Source organism: Siphateles boraxobius, unplaced genomic scaffold (genome assembly GCF_051911475.1).
Source record: "Siphateles boraxobius isolate OS27281-9 unplaced genomic scaffold, OSU_SipBor_1 77, whole genome shotgun sequence".
Classification (NCBI taxonomy): Eukaryota; Metazoa; Chordata; class Actinopteri; order Cypriniformes; family Leuciscidae; genus Siphateles; species Siphateles boraxobius.
The window spans coordinates 9250726-9277874 of record NW_027509205.1 but is presented as its reverse complement, the minus strand read 5'-3'; the positions used below and the strand labels follow the sequence as shown (position 1 = coordinate 9277874).

Genomic DNA, 27149 nt, shown 5'->3' with positions numbered 1-27149 from the left:
GATTGTCTGAAAGTATATGGACTAATCTGTAAATTCATCAATCCTAATAATGGTCTAAACTGTCGACACAACAGATCGCGTCACAGTTGTTGTTGATGCGAAGATCGTACAAGTACAAGGGCGGCCACAGGTGTCACATATAAACAGGCTAGATGTTGTTATGATAAACAAAGTCCCTGGGCTTCGGTAAGGGTGTGCGCCATCAGTGTGCAGTCATCTGCATACAAGATGTCACGCAAAATTGCGGAATGTCTGTTTGTGTGAGCCTGAAGCCTGCATAGATTGAAAACATTGGATTGAACTATTGAACTGGATTGGAATGCCCATGTCGCAGTCCTTAAAAGCAACAGACAGCATCATGGAAAAGAAGATGGTGAATAACAATGGGGCGAGCACACAGTCCTGTTGGGTGCCATTGGAGATGACATTATCCAGCTCCTGACCAAGCAAGCCATCATGAAATGAACGGACAATGTTAATGAATTTCTCTGGGCATCCAATCTTATGCAGAATAAGCCAGAGCCTGATGTCGGAAACTGAGTCAAAGGCTTTGTGAGGTCAATAAAGATCATATAAAGATCATGTGTTTGTAACGTGGTTCAAATGTTATGGGAAGAAGCAGGCGGGAAGCGGCGAACATTCCAAACTTTAAATAAATAAACAAATACAAAACGAAAGTAAAAGACATCAGCCCCTCACGGATGACTGCTGTCACATATAACAAAACAAACACAACACAAGTTCAGGCCTGTCCTCTCTCGATCCACTATCGTCGCTCCTCCTTTTATGCTTCCGCTCCTCCGTTAGAGATACGAGACCGGTGCATCGCGCAGGTGTCGCTCATCAGTAATCACACCACCGTCCTCGTGCTGCTCTCTCACAGCCCTCAGCCTCGTCCTGCTCGCCACATACCCTCATTGCCCCTCGCAGGCTGGAGGGTACCCACGAGACTGCAATCTACCCCCCCCCGGCGGCGGTACCTGGGGGTATGGACAGACGAGGCGAGAGAAAAGGAGACGGAAGCATGAGGAGCGACAGAGACGAGAGAGGGGAGAAAGGAAAAAAAATTAAAATCTTGTTCCGGTTCCCACAACGCGCTGCCATCTGGTCCTCCTCCAGCTGGGTGATCTTCTCCGCGGTGCCTGGATAGCCCGCGGTGGATGGCTCGACACTACTCCGCCGCCTGGTGGACGGCGACGGCAGGAGTCCCCCATTCCCTGCTCCTCCCCATCAAGGTGGATGGCATTAGGCACCGGCCCACGGCGAACGGCGCCGACTCCTCCGCTCCCTTAGGAGCCGCCGCCTGGTGGACGGTGACGGTTTCTCCGGGTTCGGGTAGACGGCAGGAGTCCCCCGTTCCCAGCTCCTCCCCATCAAGGCGGATGGCAGCAGGCTCTGGCCCATGGTGAAGACTCCTCCGCTCCCTCACAGACGGCAGCCGCCCCTCCAGCACCCAGGTGGCCGGCAGCGAGCTCGGCCGTCCCCCCGGGAACTCACTCCAGCGCACCGCCTCGAGCGTCCATGGCAACGGACTATGCACACCCATTCTCGATGGCACCGCGGATTCCCCACAGCGGCGAAGTCTATCTGACAGTGCGTTCCTGGTTTCAGCACCAGTGTAACGCGGTTCAAATGTTATGGGAAGAAGAAGGCGGGAACTAGCGAACATTCCAAACTTTAATAAAGAAATAAACAAATACAAAATGAAAGTAAAAGACAGCACCCTCTCACGGACGACTGCTGTCACATATAACAAAACAAACACAACACAAGTTCAGGCCTGTCCTCTCTCGAATCTCCAATGTCGTCGTTCCTCCTTTTATGCTTCCGCTCCTCCGTGAGAGATACGAGACCGGTGCGTCGCGCAGGTGTCGCTCATCATTAATCACGCCACCGGCCTCGTGCCACTCTCTCACAGCCCTCTGCCTCGTCCTGATCGCCACAGTGTAGTTCTTGGCACTTCTCCTGAATCTACCTAGTGGTAAACACCATGTCCATAGTAGCCTACCACGGCCTGCACAAAATCCACACTGACTTTCCGGGATGATCTCGCTGTCATAAACGTGTTGTTGAATCCGAATAGAATTGTGGGGGACACTTTAATTGTAATTGAGCATAAATACTGCATTTTTATTTTATCTGATATGTATTTATTTAATTTATGTTTCAGATGACTCCAAATGTGAGCTGATTTCCATTTAAATTTACTTATAGCAAAAGAGGTTTGGTTTAATTTGTGAAAACAGATAAGAACAACTGATTTAAATTAACCTCTTTGTCGAACAAAACATTTTTAACATCACCTTTAGTGGCTGATATCTTAGACTTAGAGCACACTCTTCATGATTTAATGGCCTTTTGGACCATGGAAAAGGTTTACACAACTACTTGATATAAATGTATATAGACCTATAAGTGGTGTACAAATGGAAGAAACCAAGCACAGTTTTAAGTCTTCACAGGACTTGAAATTAGTGCAAGCGGAAGAAATATAGCCAATACATCAGGAGGTCACAAATAACCCCATTGCCACCATGAATATTTGTCAAAGACCACCTGGATGATCTATGACAGCAATTCGAAGAATGCACTATGGACAGATCAAATGAAAGTTAAACTTATGGCATAAATTAGGATTGAAAGTTTGATGAAGACAAAATGCATCACTGCAGGAAAATATCTCATTGCAGCCATTATATGGTGATGAGGTTATCATTCGGCATCTGGACTCTACAAATGGGCTAAAATTCTTCACAAACTGATCTGCGGTGACAATTGTTTTGTACGTTGTATTGGACTACTTCAAATTTTTGATAATATGCAGATAATTCTATCAACACCTTAAATCCATATTTAATTTTTCGTATTAATTTATTTACTTGGAAAGTGATATGCCTCATTACCGTGTACTGTCATAATCGTAAACTTGCTTACATATACTTGGATGTTTTAAATTGATTTGAGCGATTTCTTCTTATTTTTTTGGTGAATACATCACCAGTTGCATAATGAACCAAAAAGTGCAGTAAAATTTTTACAAAAAACACTACTGTTTATAAGGCTAACAGAAAATACATCCTTCAAGGAGAGATAGCAATTGGAATACTCTGTGCTCACATGCAAAACCAAAACTATGTCCTTAAATGGGTATCTATCCCTCTGACATCATTTACACGTCTCTTTGGATCCCAGATTATCCTTTGAATTCTTTTAAAGTCTGTTTTGCTCCGAGAACAGGAAATACAATGAAGACCAGTATTAAACTAATGTGAACTGCTGGGCAAGTGAGCTTTATTAAACATTGTTTACGTGTCAAAATATCCTTCTTAAAGTGCAAACCTAAAAGTCAGGTTCATGTGGGATCGATTTGGATCCCTGAAACATTCCTATGAATGAAACCTTAATTTCTTCTCATCCCGTAGGCTTTGTTGGACAGGAACGTGGTGCTTATTATTGGTCATGGTTCAGGATGACCACAGAAATCCTGCCAGTGTTAGACGGTGTGCTGTGACTGTGTCCGAGGTCATTCACTAAATCATTGCCGCCTCTGACAGTTTTAGAGATATAAAGGGGCAATAGATCTGTTAAGAGGCTGACCCATCCATGAAGAAGAAATTGGGATCAGATATAGCATGAAGCTTATAACGGAAATAAATCAATTTCTTTTTATAGAAAAATGTATGACTCAATAAACAGCATGACGTGACAAAAAATAATTTAAACTTTCAAAATAGTCCAGGAAAGCCAAACTTGGCCTGGAATTCCACTCTGTAATTTTCCTTTCGGAATGAAGGATTCCCAAATACTATATGAGCATTTCAGTACACACTTTTTTGGGGGGCAAATGTGGTCCATTTTTAGAGCAAAAGCATCTTTGGAATCTGATAAATAATTATCATTCTGGCAGCAGAGTCTTTCTTCTAAGTTTGGATTTTAGAGCTTAAAGTAGTTTTATTAAAAACAGATTTATTATAAGACATTATGACACTACTTGAAATAACAAGTGTGAACTTCAAGTAATAAAAAACCTGAATGAATACTATTATCGCATGCACTGACTTGGTGCATGGATGTATACAACATGATAACAAACAGCAGGTCCACATTATAACTAGTATAGAAATGTTGAAAAGGGATGTCTAAAACAGCTGTTGCTAAAAACATTTTCACCCCAGATCAGATCATCCATGAAAATACAACATCGAATTAACCTACATAATAAAAAGCTGCTCAAAATAAGATTAGTTTGTACCCCATTTCATCTCTGAAATATTCCCTTTGCAAGAATGTTTTCCTGGATTTCTGCAAGAACTGCGTGTTTATTTTACAGTATTACATAAGCTTTAAGCATTACTCTTTAATAAGGATGAAATTACTTACACCTTAGTTGGCCTTAGGACGCCCTGGCAGCTGGCCATGTTACTAGAACACTGCTGGATATTGAAAACACAAGAAACACATTTCTGAAGGCCAGACATTGCATTCTGTTTAATAACCTATCTTACTTGCACTTATAGTCAATTGCAAATACCTGTAGTATTATATAAAAGTTATGAATGGTCTATAAAGTTTATAAAAATGTAAAGCTGTCAAAAGAAGGCTACAAAGTTTGACATTTATTGGAAAGTACTGTGGAAATAACTGATTCCATATTTTGTACCTTTTGTAGCCAATTACCTATATACAAACATTTTTATGGGAATTAAAAAAAATTACGTTTGTGTTTTTATAATTTTGGGGAAAGATTGTGATATTATTAAGTTATGTTATTAAATCTTGAAAAGGCAATTTTTACTTCGGTCATATTTGAGTCTTACTGCCCTCAAGTGTTTATTAGTCAGAACTGCAGTTTAAAAAACTGCAAAGTTTAAAAAAAAACGACTGAAAAACAGGCAATGGCACTAGAGGCTATTGCAGTGATTCAATAACATTGCTGTTTCTCAAGGAAAAATACTTTTCCATCAGAGGGACAAGAATAATTTGTAACTTACATTAAGTGTAAATCCTAACTGATTGGTTCGCGAGAACGTGCTACGAAAATGTTTTATTTGCAAATCTCCTTTTATTTATTTGTGATTTTTATACATTTATTTGTGAATTTTAATCTGCTTATTTGTGAATTTGATAAATTTTTGTTAATCTCTTTATATTTGTTTGTGATACTCAATCTATTTATTTGGAATAATGCAACAATTCTAACCCCATGCAAACTCGCCACAGTTGGTTTAAAATCTGCTTCAGTCGTTGGAAACAGTCTGTAATTAGTGTGTTCAGTTCAGTCTTAGAATCATTTCAGCTAGTTGTTAGGTGTGTCCCCAGCTTAAGGGACTATGTGTAGTTTTTTAGGTATTTTATTATCTAAAATCAATATTTTTATTCATAAATATGTCCTCAATGGTGTACAAATACCTCTGCAAATTATCTGACTTAACCTCAAACAAAGAATTTATTATCCATATACATGTGACGGATAGGTCCCATTTTACAGTCTATGGTCAGAGAATGTCTAATATGGGGAGAACGTTCACTCAGTAAACTTCCGGCTTCTGAAATGGTTGCAGTTCCACTCTGGTTCCATATGAGGGCGCTCACAGGATGAGTGCAGAATGAATGGAGGTCAATGGAGCTATACCCCTAAAAATCCACCTTTCTCAGGATATAATTTTTTGTCTAGTAATTTGAATGTTGTATTCAAAAGGAGATGCAAAAAATTTACTCATTGCTGGGTGTTAGATTTTTAGAGCCACTCATTTGCTTTAAAAAGTCTATTTAAATGTCAATGACGTCATACACATCTTTACACCAGAGATACTGCTTTACGGCAATCCTTCAGTCACTTTGGTGCTTTCGCGCTCTGCAGTTTCTTTTCATCGACAACACCGCTGACACAGGTAAATACACGCGCTAGAAGAGTTTTTGTTTAGTTGTTTTAAAAGACCACGCCGAAAATACACACACACATTCTGGTCCTGCTTCGGATGCCACGATGCCATCAAGCGGTATCTCTGGTCGTAATCAGTCCTTCACTGACCAATCAGCGTTCATTAGCAGAATGCTAGCGTGTAATGGGAAACAACAACTCAACCTGTAAGAAATCGAAAGGACATAAGTACTCGTTCATTCAACTTTCGACCTATAACCCATGTCAAAATCTACAATCAAATCTGAGATTTCTCAATGGCAATCGGGTGAAAGAGACAAATTTATCCGTCTAGCTCCATAGACTCCCATTCATTTTGTACTCAGGGCGATCGCCACCAAGTGGAACTCTGGTGGAACTACAACCAAAATTCGGTACAATAGGGCTTAATAGGGAGTGAACAGGCTTTCCGTATACAGAGTTTGCTATGGTCCCATGATAGGTCCACCATAGACAGTAAAATAAATGGACACAGCGACCCCATTGATTTCAACGGAGAAGACTGAAGCCTGATAATTGCACTTCCTGTCTGATGGCTGACAGTTGTAAATTTTCTAGTAGCTGTGCCAAGACAAATCTGAATCACCTAATTCCTCAAAAACGTTGTCGAAATATTTTGTCCTGTTGCTTTTATGGACTCTCTATCTATGGGCTTCTCCCTTGACTTTATGCCTCTATGTCCCCCCGATTGCCTCATAGACAGTAAAAGATTGCCTGCGAGCTTCTCCTCCTGTCTATACGGTAATGTCTCTATTGTGCGACAGAAAGTTAGCCTATTTTTACAAAAAAGGCTTCTACGGGGCCATAACGTAAAATACAAAGTAATGGAGCCTTTTATACATTGTCGTGTTTCTTTAGAAATAAATAATGGACAAATTGGACGTCTTTGGACGCCTCAGATGTAAAGTTATTCGCTGTCAAAGTGACGCCAAAATGAATGGGAGTCAATGGAAAGAAGTTCTGCTACAATGGCGGCAGTTTCCGGCTGATGGATTACCCCCTTGAGGTCAGGGGGGGGTAATCCATCAGCCGGAAGTTGAAGCCTTGCAAGCCGCCATTGTAGCAGAACTTCACTTGCTGTTAGCATTTCATTGACTCCCATTCATTTTGGCGTCACTTTGAATCAGAATCAGAATCAGAAAGAGCTTTATTGCCAAGTGTGCTTGTACACACAAGGAATTTGTTTTGGTACTGAGGCTTCCAGTGGACATATACAAATACAACATTAAACATAATACTACAAATTATAAGAATAAAAAATAAAAATATAAATATATGAGAATAAAACTATCACAGTTGGGTTTAGTCAGAATAGACATTTTCAGATTTACAGATTATGAACCTATTTACAGTGTTTTGAATATTATAAATAAATAAATCTACATATAAGTATCACCTGAGTTGTGGGATATTGCACTAAACAGTGGGAGTATTGCACTTACAGGCATATGCCTTGGGAGGAGTGTTAACTGTTCAGGAGGGAAATGGCCTGTGGGAAGAAACTGTTCCTGTGCCGAGATGTTCTTGTGGACAGTGATCTGAGTCTCCGTCTTGACGGTAACAGTTCAAACAGGTGGTGTCCAGGGTGAGTGGAGTCTGTGATGATTTTACCTGCTCTCTTCCTCACTCTGGAAGAGTACAGGTCCTGGAGGTTTGGCAGGGGGGCACCAATAATCCTCTCCGCAGTCCGGACTGTCCGTTGTAGTCTCCTGATGTCTGATTTGGTAGCTGAACCAAACCAGACAGTGATGGAAGCGCACAAGACAGACTCAATGACGGCTGAGTAGAACTGAATCAGCAGATCCTGTGGCAGGTTGAACTTCCTCAGCTGGCGAAGGAAGTACAGTCTCTGCTGGGCCTTTTTCACAGTGGAGTCAATGTGATTGTCCCACTTCAGGTCCTGAGAGATGATAGTGCCCAGGAACCTGAATGACTCCACTGCTTCCACAGTGCTGTTCATGATGGTGAGTGGGGGGAGTGCTGAGCTGTTCCTCCTGAAGTCCACGATCATCTCCACTGTTTTGAGCGTGTTCAGCTCAAGGTTGTTATAACTGCACCAGGCAGCCAGCTGTTCAACCTCCAGTCTGTAAGCAGACTCGTCACCGTTTCGGATGAGACCGATGACAGTGGTGTCGTCTGCAAATTTCAGGAGCTTGACAGTGGGGTCTTTAGAAGTGCAGTCATTAGTGTACAGGGAGAAGAGCAGTGGGGAGAGAACGCACCCTTGGGGAGCACCAGTGCTGATTGTGAGTGTCTTGGATGTGTGTTTCCCCAGTCTCACTCGCTGCTGCCGGTCTGTCAGGAAGCTGGTGATCCACTGACAGATCGAGGATGGTATGGAGAGCTGGGTCAGTTTGGCTGTGAGAAGACCAGGCATGATGGTATTGAAGGCCGAACTGAAGTCCACAAAGAGGATCCTTGCATAAGTCCCTGGTCTGTCGAGATGTTGCAGGATATAATGCAGTCCCATGTTGACTGCATCATCCACAGACCTGTTTGCTCTGTAAGCAAACTGAAAGGGATCCAGCAGGGGTCCAGTGATGTCCTTCAGGTGGGCCAGCACCAGTCTTTCAAACGACTTCATGACCACAGACGTGAGAGCGACAGGTCTGTAGTCATTAAGTCCAGTGATTTTGGGTTTTTTGGGGACAGGAATGATAGTGGAGCGTTTGAAGCAGCAGGGAACTTCACACTGCTCCAATGATCTGTTGAAGATCTGCGTGAAGACCGGGGCCAGTTGGTCAGCGCAGGCTTTTAAACAAGCAGATGAGATGCCGTCTGGGCCTGAGGCTTTCCTAGTCTTCTGTTTTTTGAAGACTCAGCTCACGTCCTCCACACAGACCTTAAGCTCAGGTTGGATGGCAGGAGGGGGGAGTGATAATTGGAGAACAGGAGGTGATGCTGAATGTGTGAAGTGCAGATCAGACCGGGTGTGTGGTGTGAATGAGGGCTTTTCAAACCGGCAGTAAAATGAATTTAAATCGTCAGCCAGGTGTTGATTGTCCACAGATCGAGGGGATGGTGACTTGTAGTTGGTAATGTTTCTCAGGCCATTCCAGACTGATGATGGGTCGTTGGATGAAAACTGGTTTTTCAGTTTATCAGAGTAGTTCCTTTTAGCAACTCTGATCTCCTTTGTTAATCTGTTTCTGGCCTGGTTATACAAGATTTTATCCCCACTTCTGTAAGCATCCTCTTTGGCATGACGAAGGTGTTTGAGTTTCCCAGTAAACCATGGTTTATCATTAGTGAATGATAAGAATGTCCTGGTAGGAATGCATGTATCCTCACAGAAACTTATATATGATGTTACAGTATCTGTGAGCTCATCCAGATCATTGGTAGCAGCTTCAAAAACAGTCCAATCAGTGCAATCAAAGCAGGCCTGTAGATTCTGCTCTGCTTCATTAGTCCATCTTTTCACAGTCCTTATTCCAGGTTTAGCTGATTTCAGTTTCTGCCTGTAGGTCGGTATGAGATGAACCAAACAGTGATCAGAGAGCCCCAAAGCTGCCCGTGGGACGGAGTGATATGCATTTCTTATTGTGGTGTAACAGTGGTCCAGTATATTACTGTCTCTGGTGGGACATGTAACGTGCTGTCTGTATTTTGGTAGTTCACGGGAAAGATTTGCTTTGTTAAAATCCCCAAGAATGATTAAAAGAGAGTCTGGGTACCTTTGTTCCGTTTCAGATATTTGTTCAGCCAGCTGTTGTAGCGCCGCGCTCGCGCACGCGTCTGGAGGGATGTAAACATTCACGAGAATGAAAGAGGAAAATTCCCGAGGCGAGTAGAAGGGTTTACAGTTTATGAAATGTGCCTCTAAATTAGGAGAGCACATCTTCTTCAGTGTTGTTACATCTGAACACCAACTTTCGTTAATGTAGAAACACAATCCACCACCTCTCGTTTTCCCCGTTAGCTCCGCGATGCGATCCGCTCGGAACAGCTGGAAGCCCGGCAGATGTATTGCGTTGTCCGGTATGGCTTCACTCAGCCAGGTTTCAGTGAAGCACAAAGCAGCAGAGTTTAAAAAATCCTTGTTAGTGTGGGTGAGGAGAAGAAGTTCATCCGTTTTGTTAGGAAGAGATCGGAGATTCGCGAGATGAATGCTGGGGAGTGCAGTGCGCAGGCCGCGCTCGCGGAGTTTAACCAGCGCGCCGGCTCGCTTCCCGCGTTTGCGTCTGAACGCGCGTTTGAACAACAACGCTGCCCCTCCGACGAGAATGTCCAGCAAAACGTCCGAATAATCAAAAACTGTAGAAAAGGTTTCTGGTGTGTGTTTCCTAATGTCCAGTAGTTCGTCTTTGGTGAAACTGATAGGAAAAGAATGACTAAACGCAGAACAAACGAACAAAAACAACACAATAGCTGGAGAGCTCCACACCGAGGCAGCCATCCGCGGCGCCATCTTGGATCTTAGATTCTTAGATTCGCTTTGACAGCGAATAACTACATCTGAGATGTCCAAAGACTTAATTTGTCCATTATTTATTTCTAAATAAACACGACAATTTATACAAGGCTCCATTACTTTGTATCTTACGTTATGGCCCCGTAGAAGCCGTTTTTGTTAAAAACAGGCTAACGATTGCGTCATAACCACGTGACTTTATGTCGCACAATAGAGACATTACCGTATAGACAGGAGGAGAAGCTCGCAGGCAATCTTTTACTGTCTACGAGGTAATCGGGGGGACATAGAAGAATAAAGTCAGGGGAGAAGCCCATAGATAGAGAGTCCATAAAAACAACGGGACAAAATATTCAACAACATTTTTGAGGAATTAGGTGATTCAGATTTGTTTTGTCACAGCTACTAGAAGATGTACAACTATCAGACTGTCGTCATGCTCAGTTTGAGCCTGCGCAGTCGCTCAGCCATCAGACAGCAAGTGCTATAATCGGGCTTCAGTCTTCTCCGTTGAAATCAATGGGGTCGCTGTGTCCATTTCTTTTACTGTTTATGCTTGAGGACCACGCATAGACATAATATAGATGTCTATGGGTCCACGGAGGCTTCCATGTCGTTCCGCCATCTTGAAAAACTATAAGAGCAGAGAGGGTCAAAAAGTACTAGGCCAACGCGTTTCCACAACGCGTTATCGTTCAGAGCCAGCGTCAAGTAACTGAAAGCAGCAGAAACGGAGGAGCAGAGCAGTGAGAGGAGCTTGTCGCTGCCCCGGCATGTTTAAAAGGCTGCATTGCACTGTTATTATTCATACTGTAACATTCGTTTGTTTGTTTGTTGTGTCAAGTTGCAGTTTGTTTGAAATAACAAACCTGTTCACCCGAAGAAACTCGACTAAGTGCTAATTAGAAGACATCCTGTCATAGCTTTTTGGTACATAACAGCTACAGTAGATGCAACACGCATTTGAAAAAGCAGGCGCTGGAGAGCACAATTCGTTTGAATGCAAAATACAATTTCACCGCTAGATGGGAGAAATTCCTACACAATGTGTCCCTACCCTGTTCCATTCTTTTTTCAATGAAAGAAAAGATTGTTCATCAAAACTAACTGCAAAACATATGCAGGCTTCTGTAGAACGCCCAAGTGCGCATTAAGAGATCAAATGTGGTAGGCTAAGCCAAGCTATTTTATTATGACTGAATGAATTTTGTTGAATGTGTAAAACTATACATTTCCATTATATAAAATATTATGCAAGAAATAATGTGAGGTACAGCACCATGGTTGAATAAGGTGTGTGTAGCGTGTGATGTTTTAAAGACGTTGTAAGTTATAGGTTAAAATTGTAAGGTAACCTCCAACATTTCTAGTCACATTAAGATTCTTAAGGAAAACAATATTTTGTTTTTATGAGGCTGTAAGCTATGTATTGGCATAAAGTTGAGAAATACACCATAACTACAACGGATTTTAACATTAATTTACCTTTGCATTTCTGTGATTCTTCAGCTTCATTGACTTATATACCTTCTTCTTTTATCTCCGTCGTGAAGGTCTGAACTGAGAAAACCAACTCATGACCGTCGTTGTTCGCGCGGGCTTAGAGGTTAAAGCTCATTTTGAGGCAGAGTTACTGCCTTTTCATCCTCTCCTCGCATAACAAATCCTTCCATCCCGAATCCCAAAAAGTATACCTTTTTTTGGTCCAGAAAGCTTAACGTTATATCTTTTCATTTTTAAATATTTTTGGGGGCCCACAAAGATAATGATAGTGTTTGTGTGTGCGTGTGTATTGTGTGTGCATTGTGTGTGCATCCCCCCCCCCCTCCCCCTTTAAAAAAAATGACATTCAGGTCAAGGGAAGGATGAAGGTACCTATAAAATAGAAATTTACTATCTTGTGAAATAATATCCTAATGCTGTTCCACATTGAACCACCATGTAAACATTTCAGGAACGCAAGTGATTGTACGTTTGTTTGGAGATTAAATGGTGCAAACATGAAAGAAATCAGTAGCATACCTTATAAGTTCCTTAAGGTGTAAATATGATCCGTTAGGGAACAACCACAGCATTTGTACCCAAAGTGTTCACAAATAGACCCTAACCCTACCCTTTTTCAGACAATGCACAATGATTTGCACGCAGAAAGTACCTCAGACTTTCAGATTTAAAAAAATATATAATAAAAAAATAAAAATGTTATCAATGAGAGTGTGCAAAAGATATTTTTAAACCATGTCTTTACACAAGTACACTTGGATAAACAGCCTATAATTATTTATAATTTATAGCTGTGGTGGGGACAAATTTATAGTTGGAAATTGCATATACGTCATTACTGTGTCGCTGCACGTACTATCTGTACACAAAGAAAAGTATCTCTTTCAGAGTGAAACTAAAAGCTTTTTGTCACAACGGCTTGTGGCCACTTTTGTTAACTGTTTATGACTGTTATTTTAGTTATACCTTTCAGGGAGTAAGGTTATTTTCTGCATACATTTTTCATAACAAATAATCTCTTACAGCACCTACAACCTCTATTCTTAACTTTTTCTCCTTTAGTCTTTCATGTGTTGTTTATATGGAATATTATTGTCTTTCATAAACATGTTGTTGTTCAACTTCAGTGTGTCCATTTTTTCATTGCTAACAAGTCACTTGTAACACTTATTAATTACTAACTGTTATCTAACTGTTATCTTTCTTGATGTTAAATTAGTTTATCTTGTGTAAGTCTGGTGCTGTGTAGTATTTTAAATTTATTAAAAAGTTTTCACAGTCACTTATATAGAAAATATAAGAAATGACAGTAGATGAGCCTTTGTGAGACTATAGCCTTACTCTAGGTATGATATATTCTTATTCCACTGTGTAAAGTACACTGAAGAACAGTTGCTTGTTACAAGTGTGCAAATGACACTGTAGGAAACAAAACGACAACATATTGTACATACTATAACAGTCACATGCATTCACACCTAAAACAGATTTCACATGATGGATTGATAATAGTGCCTCTTAAACTTAAACAGTACAAAAAATACCATACACAGAGCTTGAGCTCTCACTCACACTTATGTTTCACCTAAATTTTCTTGTGTTTCTTAGCTTTCATTACAAATTTCCCCTTCTCCTCATTTCTTTTCTTTTTTTTACCCAATATGGTCAGCTGTTCTAAATAAACCCTTTCCTTTCCACCCCTGTCCTCTGTTCGAAGGTGTTTGCACAGGGGATGTTGTCTCTGTGGACGTAGATGTGTTTTTATCCGGGGAAGTTTGGCGGACAAGAAGCTCCTTAAACACTGAGTGCATCATGTGATGCACTTCCTGCAAGATATGGTAGACAAAAGCACACTTTAGTAGGGGGAGGGAGGAGATCTCATTGGTATTATAACTGGGATTTAAACATCCTGACCTTATCCACTTCTACTGAGAGTTCCTCTCTGCTTCCCCCCTCGGTAGTGGATCGTCTCATTTGAGGGCTGTCAAAGTTATACATTTACTGAATTAGTCATTATTCCATAGATGATAATAATCTGTGACATTAAAATTTCAATAATGCCAAACAAATAATCTAGGCTATTTACACACTCTAATGTTTTCCGCAGAGCCCCTGGAGAATTTCCTGTCTGTATACATTGTCCTATGGGTATTTGTAACGAAACCTTTCCAGAAGTGGCATGGCTGGGTCCGACCCCGGCTTTGTCACTTGTGACCTTGAGCCTAGAAAATGAATACAAATTATTCTCTAGTTTATCTAGTTACTGACTAGTTACTTATCATTGGTCATCAATATGCAGTAAGAATGAGGATTCATTCTTTGATCATCATTATGTAGTAAGAATGAGGTTTACATAAGGTTAGGTTAACATAGGTAGTAGATAATATGCTTGTTTCATTTGCTGTGTTTGTATAAACTCTGTACAAGAGTTCACATACTAAACAGAATATAATTGCAAAGCTATCCTCCACACATTATACAATCTGAGAGTGTTTTACCGTGTACTTTGCTCTGCTTTCGGCTCTTCCTCTGTGTGCTGTCTACCACAGCTGGATTTCAGAGTTTCTTTCCCTTTCTGATCTTGACCTCCATCCGCACTGAGCAACATAGAGGGAGAGAATTGAGGAGTGTTATGATTCTCTGGACTGTTGTTTGTAGTAACTGATTGTGGCTTTGACTCAATGGTGATTCTGAGTCACAACTTAAAGCAGATTCTTCTAAATGACTTCAATTTATATATATAAATATATAAAGTTATGCAACTCCAACAGGCAGTGACATTAACAGGTATGTACTGTAAATGGATAGATTATGGGCAAACAAACAAATAAATAAGTGAAATCAGTAAGTAGTTTCTTCAGTTGACCATATGCTAAGGTTGGTTACTGTACTTCACGTCCCACAGGATTGAATTTCAGTAAAATGTGCTATTAAAGTGACTGGGTATTAAACTTGTGAAGGCTGGCTAGAATGAAGAATAAAGTGTAGCACTGCAAAGCATCTTTATCCACATTTGTCTTTAAATTGTTAAAAGTGGCCATGCATTTAGAGATAAAAACCTACCCTTGCACACTAATATATTTATTTGGGATGAGCCCCTTTGTCCCATTCACCTCCCCTCTCCACCAATCAGAGGAGGCTTTGCTGTATAGGATAAAGCGGTCCCCATGTTTAAAGGACAGCTCGGCTGAAGAACGACCTGTGTAGTTAAACAAGGCCACTCCTTTCAGCTCTGCACATCAAAAACAGACAGAGGAATTAGTTTAGTTCTACTCGCCCTGATGCTGATAGTAAACTGTCAACTTTACCATCTTTTCCTTCTTTAGTCTGAGATTGCTCTGATTCTCCATCTCCTTCCTCTGTTACAGTCTCACTGTAGGCATAAGAAATATTAAGTCAAAGTAATTTTATTTGTATAGTGCTTTTCACAATACACATTGTTTCAAAGCATATTTATAGAAAATCATGATGTTAATGTTTCTAATATTTGAATATCTTCACCTTATAGTAACATTTAGTGGATTAGAGCTGAGCGATAATCTAGTTTTACATTTTACGATGATGTAAACAATCAAGTAGTTAAGATTTGCTATATAGTATATATTGCTTATTGTGATACCATATGTATGCGGGTAAAATTGTGGGATACACTTATATCTGGGATATATCCAGCTCTATAGAGCTGTGCATGATCCTGCAGATTAGAAAGATCAGGCCCTTCCAATCAGAGCATGCTACACAAATCCTTGCCCAAACTCTTGTTCTATCCAGACTGGACTATTGTAATGCTCTCTTGGCAGGCCTTCCAGCATGTACTGTCAAACCTCTGCAACTAATCAGAATGCAGCAGCGAGAGTGGTGTTTAACCAGCCGAGCCTTATGAAATTTAGGAACTGATATTTACCCACAGAACATCCACTGGCTCTATATGCACCCCTATACCTAAACTCACTACTTAAGACTTATGTGCCCTTCAGAAGCTTGCGATCTGCAAGTGAAAGAGGCAACATCCCAAAGAGGCACAAAATCACTTTCACGGCCCTTTACCTTGACTGCTGGTGGAATGACCTGCCCAACTCACCTTGACTGCTGGTGGAATGACCTGCCCAACTCACCCCGAGCTGCTAAGTCTTTAGCCATTTTCAAGAAGCCTTTTTCATCTTCGCTTGACCAGTTAAATCTAACACTTACTATTCTATTATATTTCCATTCTATCTATTTTTTATTAATAAAAAAAAAAAAAACTTGCTACATGTACTGTGCTAGAGAAACTGGGATTAGTCACAGCACTTGCATATTGTTGCTTCTAACCGCTTCTAACTACTAACAACCCCTCCCCCAAACATTTCAATATTATAATGTAACATAATGACAGACTTGCAACAATTTTAAAAAGACCGGTTATTTTTGACAGGGAACACCAAATTAGGTAAAGGATTTTCTTTGCACAGCACAAGGGATAGTTTAAGATGCGTTCACGCCGTGTTGTGATTACCATAGTCTCGAGATGACAACACGTGACGTTCTATTCTGAGCTGTTCCTGTCTCAATGGCAACACGATCAACCCCCAAATTAATTTGTAGCGGTCAGGTGGTACAGCAGTCACGTGGTACATGTAGGAACTCTCAAAAAATTCCCATTTTACAAGCTGTAATTGTGAGCTCTAAGAGGACGTGAACGCTTTTTACAAGTTGAAATCTCATAATTACAAAATGGCGTGAATGCTGACTTACATTTGGCAATGATTGTACAGTCAAGCAGTTGAGTATATTATCACTTTACGTGAGTAACCTCTAGGCCTACGTATGTAGGGCTAAATAAAAGTGGATATACTTATATTTTAAATATCAAGCATGCTTAAAATATTTTTGCCTCATATTGTGAGCACATGTGTTTTTATGTGTGTGTGTATGTGTGTGTGTGTATGCGCACTAAAGGGATGGAGCTTAATTCTCACCAGTCTTCTTCTTCCAATGCCATGCACTTTTCATACACTGGCCCGGGTAATTCATTCTGGCTAGGGAAGATGCTCTCATGTTGGATAATGATACTCTTGACCAGGGCATTGATGCGCTGAAGCTCTGCCGCATCACCATTATCTCGCCCTCTCACTAGACTGGGCCCAAAGCACACTGCCAGGTTATAGGGCTGCATCATGTTCTCGTCACTGTACTGGGAGACACTTTACACACACACATATAAATACAAATTTTGATGCGTTGATTTCATGACAGAAAAAAAGGCCAACACCCAGTTACACCCTGTGATACTCACTGGTGAAGAAATGCAAAAATATATCTCATGACAATGATGAGCGTGGCAGGATATGAGGAGATGACGCTCTTCAGCTGTGTTACTTTTTTTGTTTCGTCATCCATTTCTGAAAGAGAGGGAAAGTTAAAGACACCACGAAATTTATTCATTGCTGCAACCCCTAGAAGTTGACAAAATATATACAAAAATAATACTTGGCTGCCAATAACCAGAAGCAAATCAATAGTAGCAGCATTTATATATACACTCACCTAAAGGATTATAAGGAACACCATACTAATACTGTGTTTGACCCCCTTTCGCCTTCAGAACTGCCTTAATTCTATGTGGCATTGATTCAACAAGGTGCTGAAAGCATTCTTTAGAAATGTTGGCCCATATTGATAGGATAGCATCTTGCAGTTGATGGAGATTTGTGGGATGCACATCCAGGGCACGAAGCTCCCGTTCCACCATATCCCAAAGATGCTCTATTGGGTTGAGATCTGGTGACTGTAGGGGCCATTTTAGTACAGTGAACTCATTGTCATGTTCAAGAAACCAATCTGAAATGATTCGAGCTTTGTGACATGGTGCATTATCCTGCTGGAAGTAGCCATCAGAGGATGGGTACATGGTGGCCATAAAGGGATGGACATGGTCAGAAACAATGCTCAGGTAGGCCGTGGCATTTAAACGATTCCCAATTGGCACTAAGGGGCCTAAAGTGTGCCAAGAAAACATCCCCCACACCATTACACCACCACCACCAGCCTGCACAGTGGTAACAAGGCATGATGGATCCATGTTCTCATTCTGTTTACATTCTGACTCTACCATCTGAATGTCTCAACAGAAATCGAGACTCCTCAGACCAGGCAACATTTTTCCAGTCTTCAACTGTCTAATTTTGGTGAGCTCTTGCAAATTGTAGCCTCTTTTTCCTATTTGTAGTGGAGATGAGTGGTACCCGGTGGGGTCTTCTGCTGTTGTAGCCCATCCGCCTCAAGGTTGTGCATGTTGTGGCTTCACAAATGCTTTGCTGCATACCTCGGTTGTAACGAGTGGTTATTTCAGTAAAAGTTGCTCTTCTATCAGCTTGAATCAGTCGGTCCATTCTCCTCTGACCTCTAGCATCAACAAGGCATTTTCGCCCACAGGACTGCCGCAAACTGGATGTTTTTCCCTTTTCACACCATTCTTTGTAAAATCCCAGTAACTGAGCATATTGTGAAATACTCAGACCGGCCCGTCTGGCACCAACAACCATGCCACGCTCAAAATTGCTTAAATCACCTTTCTTTCCCATTCTGACATTCAGTTTGGAGTTCAGGAGATTGTCTTGACCAGGACCACACCCCTAAATGCATTGAAGCAACTGCCATGTGATTGGTTGATTAGTTAATTGCATTAATGAGAAATTGAACAGGTGTTCCTAATAATCCTTAAGGTGAGTGTATATATACAGTATATATATATTAATATACAGTGCTGGTCAAAATTATTTGCCGAATTAAACACTTAAGATGGGTTTGGTGCACACAGGGATAAAAAAGTACCCTATGTGTAAAATTAAATACTCTTCTGTATCTTTAATGCTGTGGGTCTAATTTTCTGCCAGAGGTCCTGAACATCTTGTTCAGATACAAGGCATCATGGATTTGATCAAATACCAACAGGTAGAAAATCAAAACCTGACAGCCTGTGCTAGAAATCTTATAATGGGCCATGTTTGGATCTTCCAACAAGACAGTGATCCAAAAACAAACAACAAAATCAAAACAAAAATGGGTCACTGAGCACAAAAGGATAAACAATGCATATTTATTTTTTACAACCATCTTTGATCGTATTTACCAAGGGTGCAAATAATTCTGACCAGAACTATATATATATATTTTTGAAAAAAATCGATTTAAAATAAAAACTTTCTATTCATCAAATAAGCCTGAAAATAATTGATCATGGTTTCCACAAAAATGTTTACACTGATAATAATTACAAATGTTTCTTGAGGACCAAATTAACATATTCTATATATATATATATATATTAGCTATTACATCTTCAGTGTCACATGATCCTTCAGAATATGTTAATTTGGTGCTCAAGAAACATTTGTAATTATTATCAGTGTAAACATTTTTGTGGAAACCATGATAAATTTTTTCAGGATTCTTTGATGAATAGAAAGTTTTTATTTTAAATCGATTTTTTGCAAAAGTGTAAAAATCTTCACATTCACTTTTGCTCAATTTAATGCATCCTTGCTGAATAAAAAGTATTATTTCTTCATATTTTTAAAAGTAATGTAATGTAATCGTAGTGTATACCATAAAGCAATTTTCTGGATTTTTTTATTAGGCACTGAATAGAACTCCCATTAAAAGTTCTTAAAACATCTTGTAAGTTCATGTAAACTGAAGGCTACTGGCTAATTATAAAATGAGTCCCTGCCCTAATATTAAGTTTCAACAGGAAACCTTATAACTAGAAAGAAAAGCACATTCAAAACATTTCATTGAATGTTTAAACAGGTACAGACCTAATGTCTGAACTCACATACATTATACAAAGCAAACAAGCACATAAAGTCATCTTACGCCCACATTCCATCAGTTGGTCATAACTGTCCTCAGGAAAGAGGGGTTTCTCTAGTCCTCTAAAATAAAGTTTCAGCACTCCAGCCACAGAGTCCATGTCACAACCGCCATCAGCAAGGGGGTCATCACCTACGAATAAATATCACAGAATAATAATTAAATCACAGCCTATTACTAATGCTCAGTGAAAGGAAGAATATCATCACTCAGTGCACATACCTTTCTCAAACGCATCCTTCAATTGATTCACCATCATCTGAGATCCCGGCACTCTGAACAATCCCTCATGATGTAAGCCTTACCAGAGAAAAGAGTGAATGGGTTAGAAAACCAGTGATTAAGATGGAAAGAATTGTAGAAAGAGGAATCATCTACTGACTTAGATTTACCATTAAGGTTGATGAACCGAATGCAGTTTTCCACCACTGCAGGAATGAGCTGTCCTGATGCCTAATAGGGAGGAAACACTGAGTGAGTCAGATGCCTTGAACTGTTTTGAGTAAATCCAGAGCACTTCTGAGAGATTTACTTGGATGTATGATATTAGATCCCCACTGAAGAGCTTCTGGTTGATCTGGGCACCAGGGTTACCTTTTTTATGACGCACAGATATTTTGGAGCGTGTTCTAATTAAACAGAAATGTTTAATTTAGTCAACACTAAAACTAAAAACAGGCCATTTTACTTTGATTAAAACCAATTAAAATGCAGAAATGTTCCAATATATTTCTTTATAAAATTTAGAAATATGTCTTTATAAATTATGTGACAGATTGTAGGTTGTCAGTTAAAGAAAGCCTTTTTTTCCTTACCTGGAATGGGCTAAATCAACACTTTCAGCTGATAACAAAAAAGAACAAAAATCAATGGTCTTCGCTTTACAACAATTTCTGTATAGATAGGAAACATTATTCTACCTTTTTGAATGGCAACCTTTAGCAGGTCATGTTTGGCCTCCAGTTTGGATATTAAAGAGCTGCTGCATAGATGGTCTCTGACTTTCTGCAATATCATAAAGTCATAGTAAATAAAAATATTACTATAAAGTCATAGTAATAGAAAAAGTCAGACAAAAACAGTAATAAAGACAAAGAGTATAACAATAATAATAGTAATAATTGTATGAAATAATACATATTTAAATTTCTAAACGTGATAGAAATATATTATTTAAATGATATTAAATATATTAAATATTAAATATTTACCATAATAATATTTGTATAATAATTAGATTTAATATTTATTTAATATTTTAATATATATATATATATATATATATATATATATATATATATATATATATATATATATATATATAAACAGCATTAAAAACATATATATTTTATATATATATATATATATAAATATATAATTTAATTATGTTTAATATATTAAATATTTGACATAAGTGTATATATATATATATATATATATATATATATATATATATATATATATATATATATATATATATATATATATATATATATATTAAAATTATGTGAAAGCAAAGCTGAATTAAAGGAATCATTCCAGTCTTCAGTGTCACATGTTGTGCTGCTTAATACTTTTTTGTTGAAACAGTGATATTTTTTTTCAGGATTCTTTGATTAACAGAAAATTCTAAATAACTAAATATTTTTAAAAAATCATAATTTGTTTTGATTACCGTGAAATACAAACTCTCAGTGTCCGGAAGGCTGGCTCTGCGCTTCAGCTGATAGCTCTTACTGGCTGATATATCACTGTTCCCATCTGGTGATGACGGGCTGCTGGGAAAGTCTGGGGTGGATCCAAAGGTATCCTCAACAATACCATCCAGCATTGAGCATTGGGCCGACTGAAGTAATTTGCCGGACTGCAATTTTTTTTATGTATATTCATGTTTAGATGAACCATACTTATAAAGAGTAGTCAAAAATACAGTATTTATTCATCCAAATATCACTACATCCTGTCATTTGACATTAGTGCTACATACAAAATAATAATTTGTGTGATTCTGTGGGGTTTGTGTACCTCCTCAACCTCCATGGTGACTGAAGACAGCCTAGACTGCAGCTGCTGGAAGCGAGTCACCAGCTCGCTCATCATCTCACACTTTGCAGACACCTCAACCACCTGGAAGAGGACATATATAAGCAACTGCACATTTTTACACTTATGTACATAGACACTTTATCACACAGTACCTGGTCGCCTTCATAGGGTTGGTACTGAAAGCGCAGGGGCAGGCAAAAGGCTGAGATGTTGGCCTGCATGAGAGTGTCTCTGTCCTGGTTCTGGTTAATCTCTGAGACAGTTGTGTCCAGCTGCTGCAGCCCAGAGCTCAAGTTCTGCTGGCCCCATTGGCGACTGGTCAGGTAAAAACGGAACACCTTGGAAATGGACTGGTGGTAACCCAGATCACAGCACTGAGAGGGCATGCAATGAGAGGTTGATTTATACATGCTCAGTACAAAAACCTGATCATACAGAGGTAATACAAAGAAACTCACATCTATGAGAGTGGAGAGATCCTGAAGGTAGTATTTGTTCATGCATGCATTCGCTGCAGCCAAGTTGAGCAGGTAGTCATTGCGTGCTTTTGTGCTCTTAAGCTGAATTTCTTGAACTTTACTTTGCCTCTATGCACACATAAAGGTGAAATGTAACCTCAGAAGTTACAGGAACAATCATTTTTACACACACATTCAGTGTTGCACTACTTAACCACAACAACCAAACACTCTGCTTTGCAATCTGCCACAATCACATGCAGAGAACACTTGCCCCACATCACTGCATGCTGCCCATGTGCACGCAGGCAAAGCACTGTAATATCCGATCGTTTCCTTGATTTTGTACTACATTCAATACAAGTTAAGCTCAAGTCAACAGCATACATGGCATTATGCTGATTAACACAAAAAAATAATACAACTCAAATCTGGAAATTTTTAATTTGTGGCCACAATATCTTTGGGGGTACCCCCTTCCCCCTCCCCCATGTGCCGGGCTCTGTATGTAAGAGATTTTGTTTCAATAAAATTATGTTAATGCACAGTTTGTTTACAATGTTGGCGCTATACAAATTGTCCCCATTCACTTCCATGATAAGTGCTTCACTGTAACCAAGATTTGTCCATTATTTTTTTAAGAAGGAAGGACAAGTGGAAATTCTTCTTTTTTTGATAATCAACAATATGCCACAAGTACAGTCGATTGAGCTTAGCTTATATAGAACCTTAAATATATCTTTAATAATAACCATCTCATTCACAACCATTTCATATTTTGGTATTAAAAAGGAAGATATACTTTCTCTATTTGTCGTTCCATCTTTTTAGAAGCACTTGGTTTTTGCTTTTCCTCCAGTCTGACTGCTTCCTTTAGTTTGCCTTCTGCGGACAGGAACTCGGAATAGTACTGGTAATATGTCTTCAAGGTCTGATTTTCACAAACATGGGAATGAGATTTGCAATCCATTAACTCTATATGCACGTTTATAATCGATTCTGAAACAAAAATGTGGCTTGATGAGAGGAATGAGGGGTTAAACTGACTGTATGAAGTTCTGTGGTGACCTTCAGAAGTCCATCCTGTAACTGGGTGTAAATGTCCCTGCTCTGAAAATATAAATAATGAAAAACGAGACAGGAAAATGATTGTCTTAGTAACGTTGTATTACAACGTCAGGGGAGTGGCCGGTGACTATGCTAAAGGTGTCATTCTTCTGTGCACTATCTGCAAAGTGTCTGTGCAAAGGAAGCCACATGTACTGTTAGTACGGGGCATGCATGCTCCTTCAAGTCTATGTGTGGGTGTTTGGGTCTGCAAATGTGGAAGGATGTGAAAATGTGTGTCTGTCAGTGAGATGGTAGGTGTGTACCCGTTTGGCCAGGCGTTGGGCATGTTCAACGCAGTGTGAAAGCTGCTGAGGCAGAATGTTGATGTAGCTTTCACTCAAGTAACTGTGATCTCTGCTCTCCTGACGTGTTTGTGTCAACAAAACCTGCCAGCAGTTAATCACTGACTGATGGCTGGGCTCCTTTCTGAGGGTGACAGGAACAAAGAACTATCAAGTTCCTGATACACAGCAATCTATGTATATCAGCTTAGAACCGTTTACCATTTCAAAATTAGATTTTCACATTGTTTCAAAGAATTCTCTCTCAAATAAATGCTGTTCGTTTGAACTTACTATTCATCAAAGAAACATGAAAAATGTAAGATGGGTTCCACAAACATATTAAGCAGCACAACTGATTTCAACATTGATAAGGAATCTTGTTTGAGCGATTTTGAAGGATCATGTGACACTGAAGACTGGAGTAATGGTTATCCTACTGAAAGATAAGTTTGCCAACACAGAAATAAATTACATTTTCAAAGAAATGAAAACAGTAAAATAAATACTTTAAAATTATATTACTGATATTACAGTATTAATGATCAAATAAATTCAGCATCGTGAGCATTAAAGGCTTTGAAAAACATTTTTGAACATCCCAAACTTTTGATCGTGTGCGTATGTGTTTTGTGAAATGTTTGCTTTAAATATGTTTTTGGTTATCTTCCTTAAAAAATAAATTGCCCTTACAAGGTGGCATAAGTAGCCATTTTGGGGCCACTGTTTGTACATAATTCATTCATAGGTTGATAGAAATTTTATGTATTAATGGTGATTTGTTCTTTGTATATCCTCACTTCCTGGTTCTAGAGGAGAACCTGTCACACAGCTTGTCCAGCGAGCGGGCGTACTCTCCCTCGATCTCGCCTCGTCTGCGCAAATAATCAATCAGATCTTGAAACACCTGAGTCTTCTGCTCCACCTGACCGTCAAATATCCTCAACTGCTCCGCCAGCTGCAAACGCACCTCTAGAGAAGAGAAAGAGAGAACAATTATATTTTCATAGTTCCTCTTTGTCAATCTGTTTCATTTGTCATTGTGTCAAATAACAATTAACTAGAACAAGTTGGTTACACAAAGATGGGAGGCAATAAGGATTGATTATCTTTGTTAAATCTGTTTTGTGATGGTGGAGGTACATGCAAAAACTTGCAGCAGATTTCATCTCATTGGAAAGCAGTCAGCTGGGTTCCATTTTCTATTCCTCAGAATGTTTATTGGGTATTCAGTGTTTGAATATCAATTACCTTTAATCTGTGTGTCATAGTCCGCTGTCACCACTCTGTCCCTCCTCAGTTTGACGTGGGATGACATTGTAGCTCCAACTAGGTGAGATTCTACTTTGAACATGTCATATAGAAGTAAGTTTGAAGATGTATACTCGAAAAATATTTTTATTGGCAATGTATGCTTTTATTTCAGTCATGACAACTCTCGGGATAGTTTGTAAAACATTGTCTTAATGTAAATAGAATGTGTTTGGTTTTGGCAGACTAGATCTAAATGCTCGGACCGTTAAATTAATGGAAACAACTAGAGAGAGGGAGACCCCTGTTGCAGATCTAGACATGTGGTGCTGAGGCGGAGGGCTAGAATAAGAATTTGCATAATGTGCAGAGACCTGGTTATAAAGGGTAATGATAATCGATCTGAAATCCATTGTTTGAAAGAATGTAACATTGAATGAACCAATCAAAACATGAACAGAGTTTCATGGCTGAACTATTTTTTTTTTTTTACATCTATACAACCCAAAGAAATTAAGAATATGTACACTGAATTTTAATATGGACATAAAGGCATTATTCATATTTTCCTTTAATCCATTTAAGCTCCAAGACCAATCACAAGATCAAATCCATATTCAAATATCTTTGGCTTTAAGATAATTTGGACTATGATAATCACTCAATTGAATCGTCCACAATTACCACAAGACAATTTACCATTGTATACATATAAAGAAGTCCTAAGAATCTATTCAATTAATTCACAATAGGATTCTCAGCATTTAACGTCATAGTAAAATGTCTTAACACCTCTCTTCAAAAACTTGCACTGGTTGCACATAAACTTTCACAAATTGCTGCTCGCATCATTTAGGCACTGATATATTCCCACAGACCAATCACTGGCTCTGCACCCCTATACCTAAACTCACTACTTAAGACTTATGTGCCCTTCAGAAGCTTGCGATCTGCAAGTGAAAGAGGCAACATCCCCAAAGAGGCACAAAATCACTTTCACGGCCCTTTACCTTGACTGCTGGTGGAATGACCTGCCTAACTCAGCCCGAGCTGCTGAGTCTTTAGCCATTTTCAAGAAACGGCTGAAGATGCATCTTTTTCGTCGTAAAAATAACACTTAATATTGTATATAGCCTATCTAAAAAAAAAAAAAAACTTGCTATGTGTACTGTGCCAGACTAACTGGGAGTAGTCACATGACATGCATATTGTTGCTCTATTGCTGATTGATTTGATTGCTTCCATTGTTTTCCTCATTTGTAAGTCGTTTTAGATAAAAATTGCTAAATGATTAAATGTAAATGTATATTCTGATTTAAAACAAACTGACACATTTATATCTATGATATAGTATATCTATATACTCCAGAGTAATTTCTACATTTAAGACATTGCACTCATTCATGCTTGTCAGCTCATTGTAATCTCCAGCAAAAGAGTGTCCTCATTCAACATGTGACAAGGGTCATTGGCATTCCATGACCTACAGTGCAGTGAATGTACAGTCAGTGTACTGTTCAGTTTTAGTGAACAAATTGCACTTCTAGAGTATCAAAAAAGGGGAAGGTAGCAGACTTCCTGTGTTAAGAGCAATCCAGACAGCAGCAGTAAACTCTCACTATGAGTCAAGACAACAGCCCCCCTCTCATTCTATCATTCATCACAGAAAATTCCTCATTTACATCTCTTGATTTTTTTTTAAAATTATTATTATTATTTTTGGAGGGAGTTACTTTTTAGAAATAAAATGGTTTGTAATATGCATTTCTACAATTATATTGTCATATATTTTTAACCAAAAGTAATGTATGATAAAAATACCAACTACAAAAGCACAATCAAATGTTACAGAAAAAAGCATCTGTGCAATATCATGTTATTTTTTTAAGAAAAAACACAACACTTACCTTAGTAATACCTGCTGGTATTCACATTAGCATTCTCAGTATATCCTCTTAAACAACTTCCACGCAGTTACATTATCACTTGTCCAAGCGAAAAGACTGAGAAACTCTTTTTTCCCTTTCACATAAACTGTGAGATACAGAGAAAGGCAAGACAGTTCTTCTCCTTCCTCACTCGGTCACTGTGTGCTGACAGTGAGTGTACTGAATGCAGAGTAAAACCTCACCTTATTGGCCCCTCCTCTCTATCTGTGCCTACTCACTTTCAAAAACACTATCTTTTCACTTTGGATTCTATTTACTGTATTTGACAGGCTTTATTTGGGGTGGCACATTTCAGTTAAAGCTATTTATACATGCATGTTTGGACATCTTAAAGATTGCTGTCATTCTGGAAGTAAACATCAG

General features: G+C 39.2%; 1 protein-coding gene across 2 annotated transcripts; it reads right to left on the bottom strand.

Annotated features, from left to right (window-relative positions):
* Window positions 1-13076: 13076 nt before the first annotated feature.
* arhgap4a (Rho GTPase activating protein 4a) lies at window positions 13077-26958 on the bottom strand. Of its 2 annotated transcripts, XM_077218546.1 has the most exons (24): window positions 26745-26958; window positions 24838-24927; window positions 24387-24558; window positions 23569-23731; window positions 23243-23305; window positions 22998-23126; window positions 22196-22324; window positions 21890-22111; window positions 21717-21818; window positions 21367-21555; window positions 20612-20696; window positions 20507-20534; window positions 20224-20320; window positions 20084-20144; window positions 19914-19991; window positions 19695-19823; window positions 17113-17218; window positions 16796-17020; window positions 15146-15210; window positions 14901-15069; window positions 14336-14434; window positions 13928-14059; window positions 13752-13818; window positions 13077-13663 (listed from the first exon to the last, which is right to left on the bottom strand). In XM_077218546.1, exons 2-24 carry the CDS (start codon window positions 24902-24904, stop codon window positions 13490-13492), a joined length of 2751 nt encoding a protein of 916 aa, XP_077074661.1. In that variant the 5' UTR covers window positions 24905-24927; window positions 26745-26958; the 3' UTR covers window positions 13077-13489. The 2 variants fall into 2 exon arrangements, with proteins under 2 accessions (XP_077074661.1, XP_077074662.1); XM_077218547.1 differs by lacking the exon at window positions 22196-22324.
* Window positions 26959-27149: the final 191 nt, after the last annotated feature.

What these genes read in the sequence shown, in the direction of transcription:
- arhgap4a (XM_077218546.1), bottom strand. Translation starts at nt 24,904, where the DNA reads ATGTCATCCCACGTCAAACTGAGGAGGGACAGAGTGGTGACAGCGGAC. An exon ending in AAATATATTAGTGTGCAAGG is followed by an intron (nt 14,435 to 14,900) that starts GTAGGTTTTTAT and finishes TATGTTGCTCAG; the next exon opens with TGCGGATGGAGGTCAAGATC. An exon ending in AAAGCAGAGCAAAGTACACG is followed by an intron (nt 14,060 to 14,335) that starts GTAAAACACTCT and finishes TTCATTTTCTAG; the next exon opens with GCTCAAGGTCACAAGTGACA.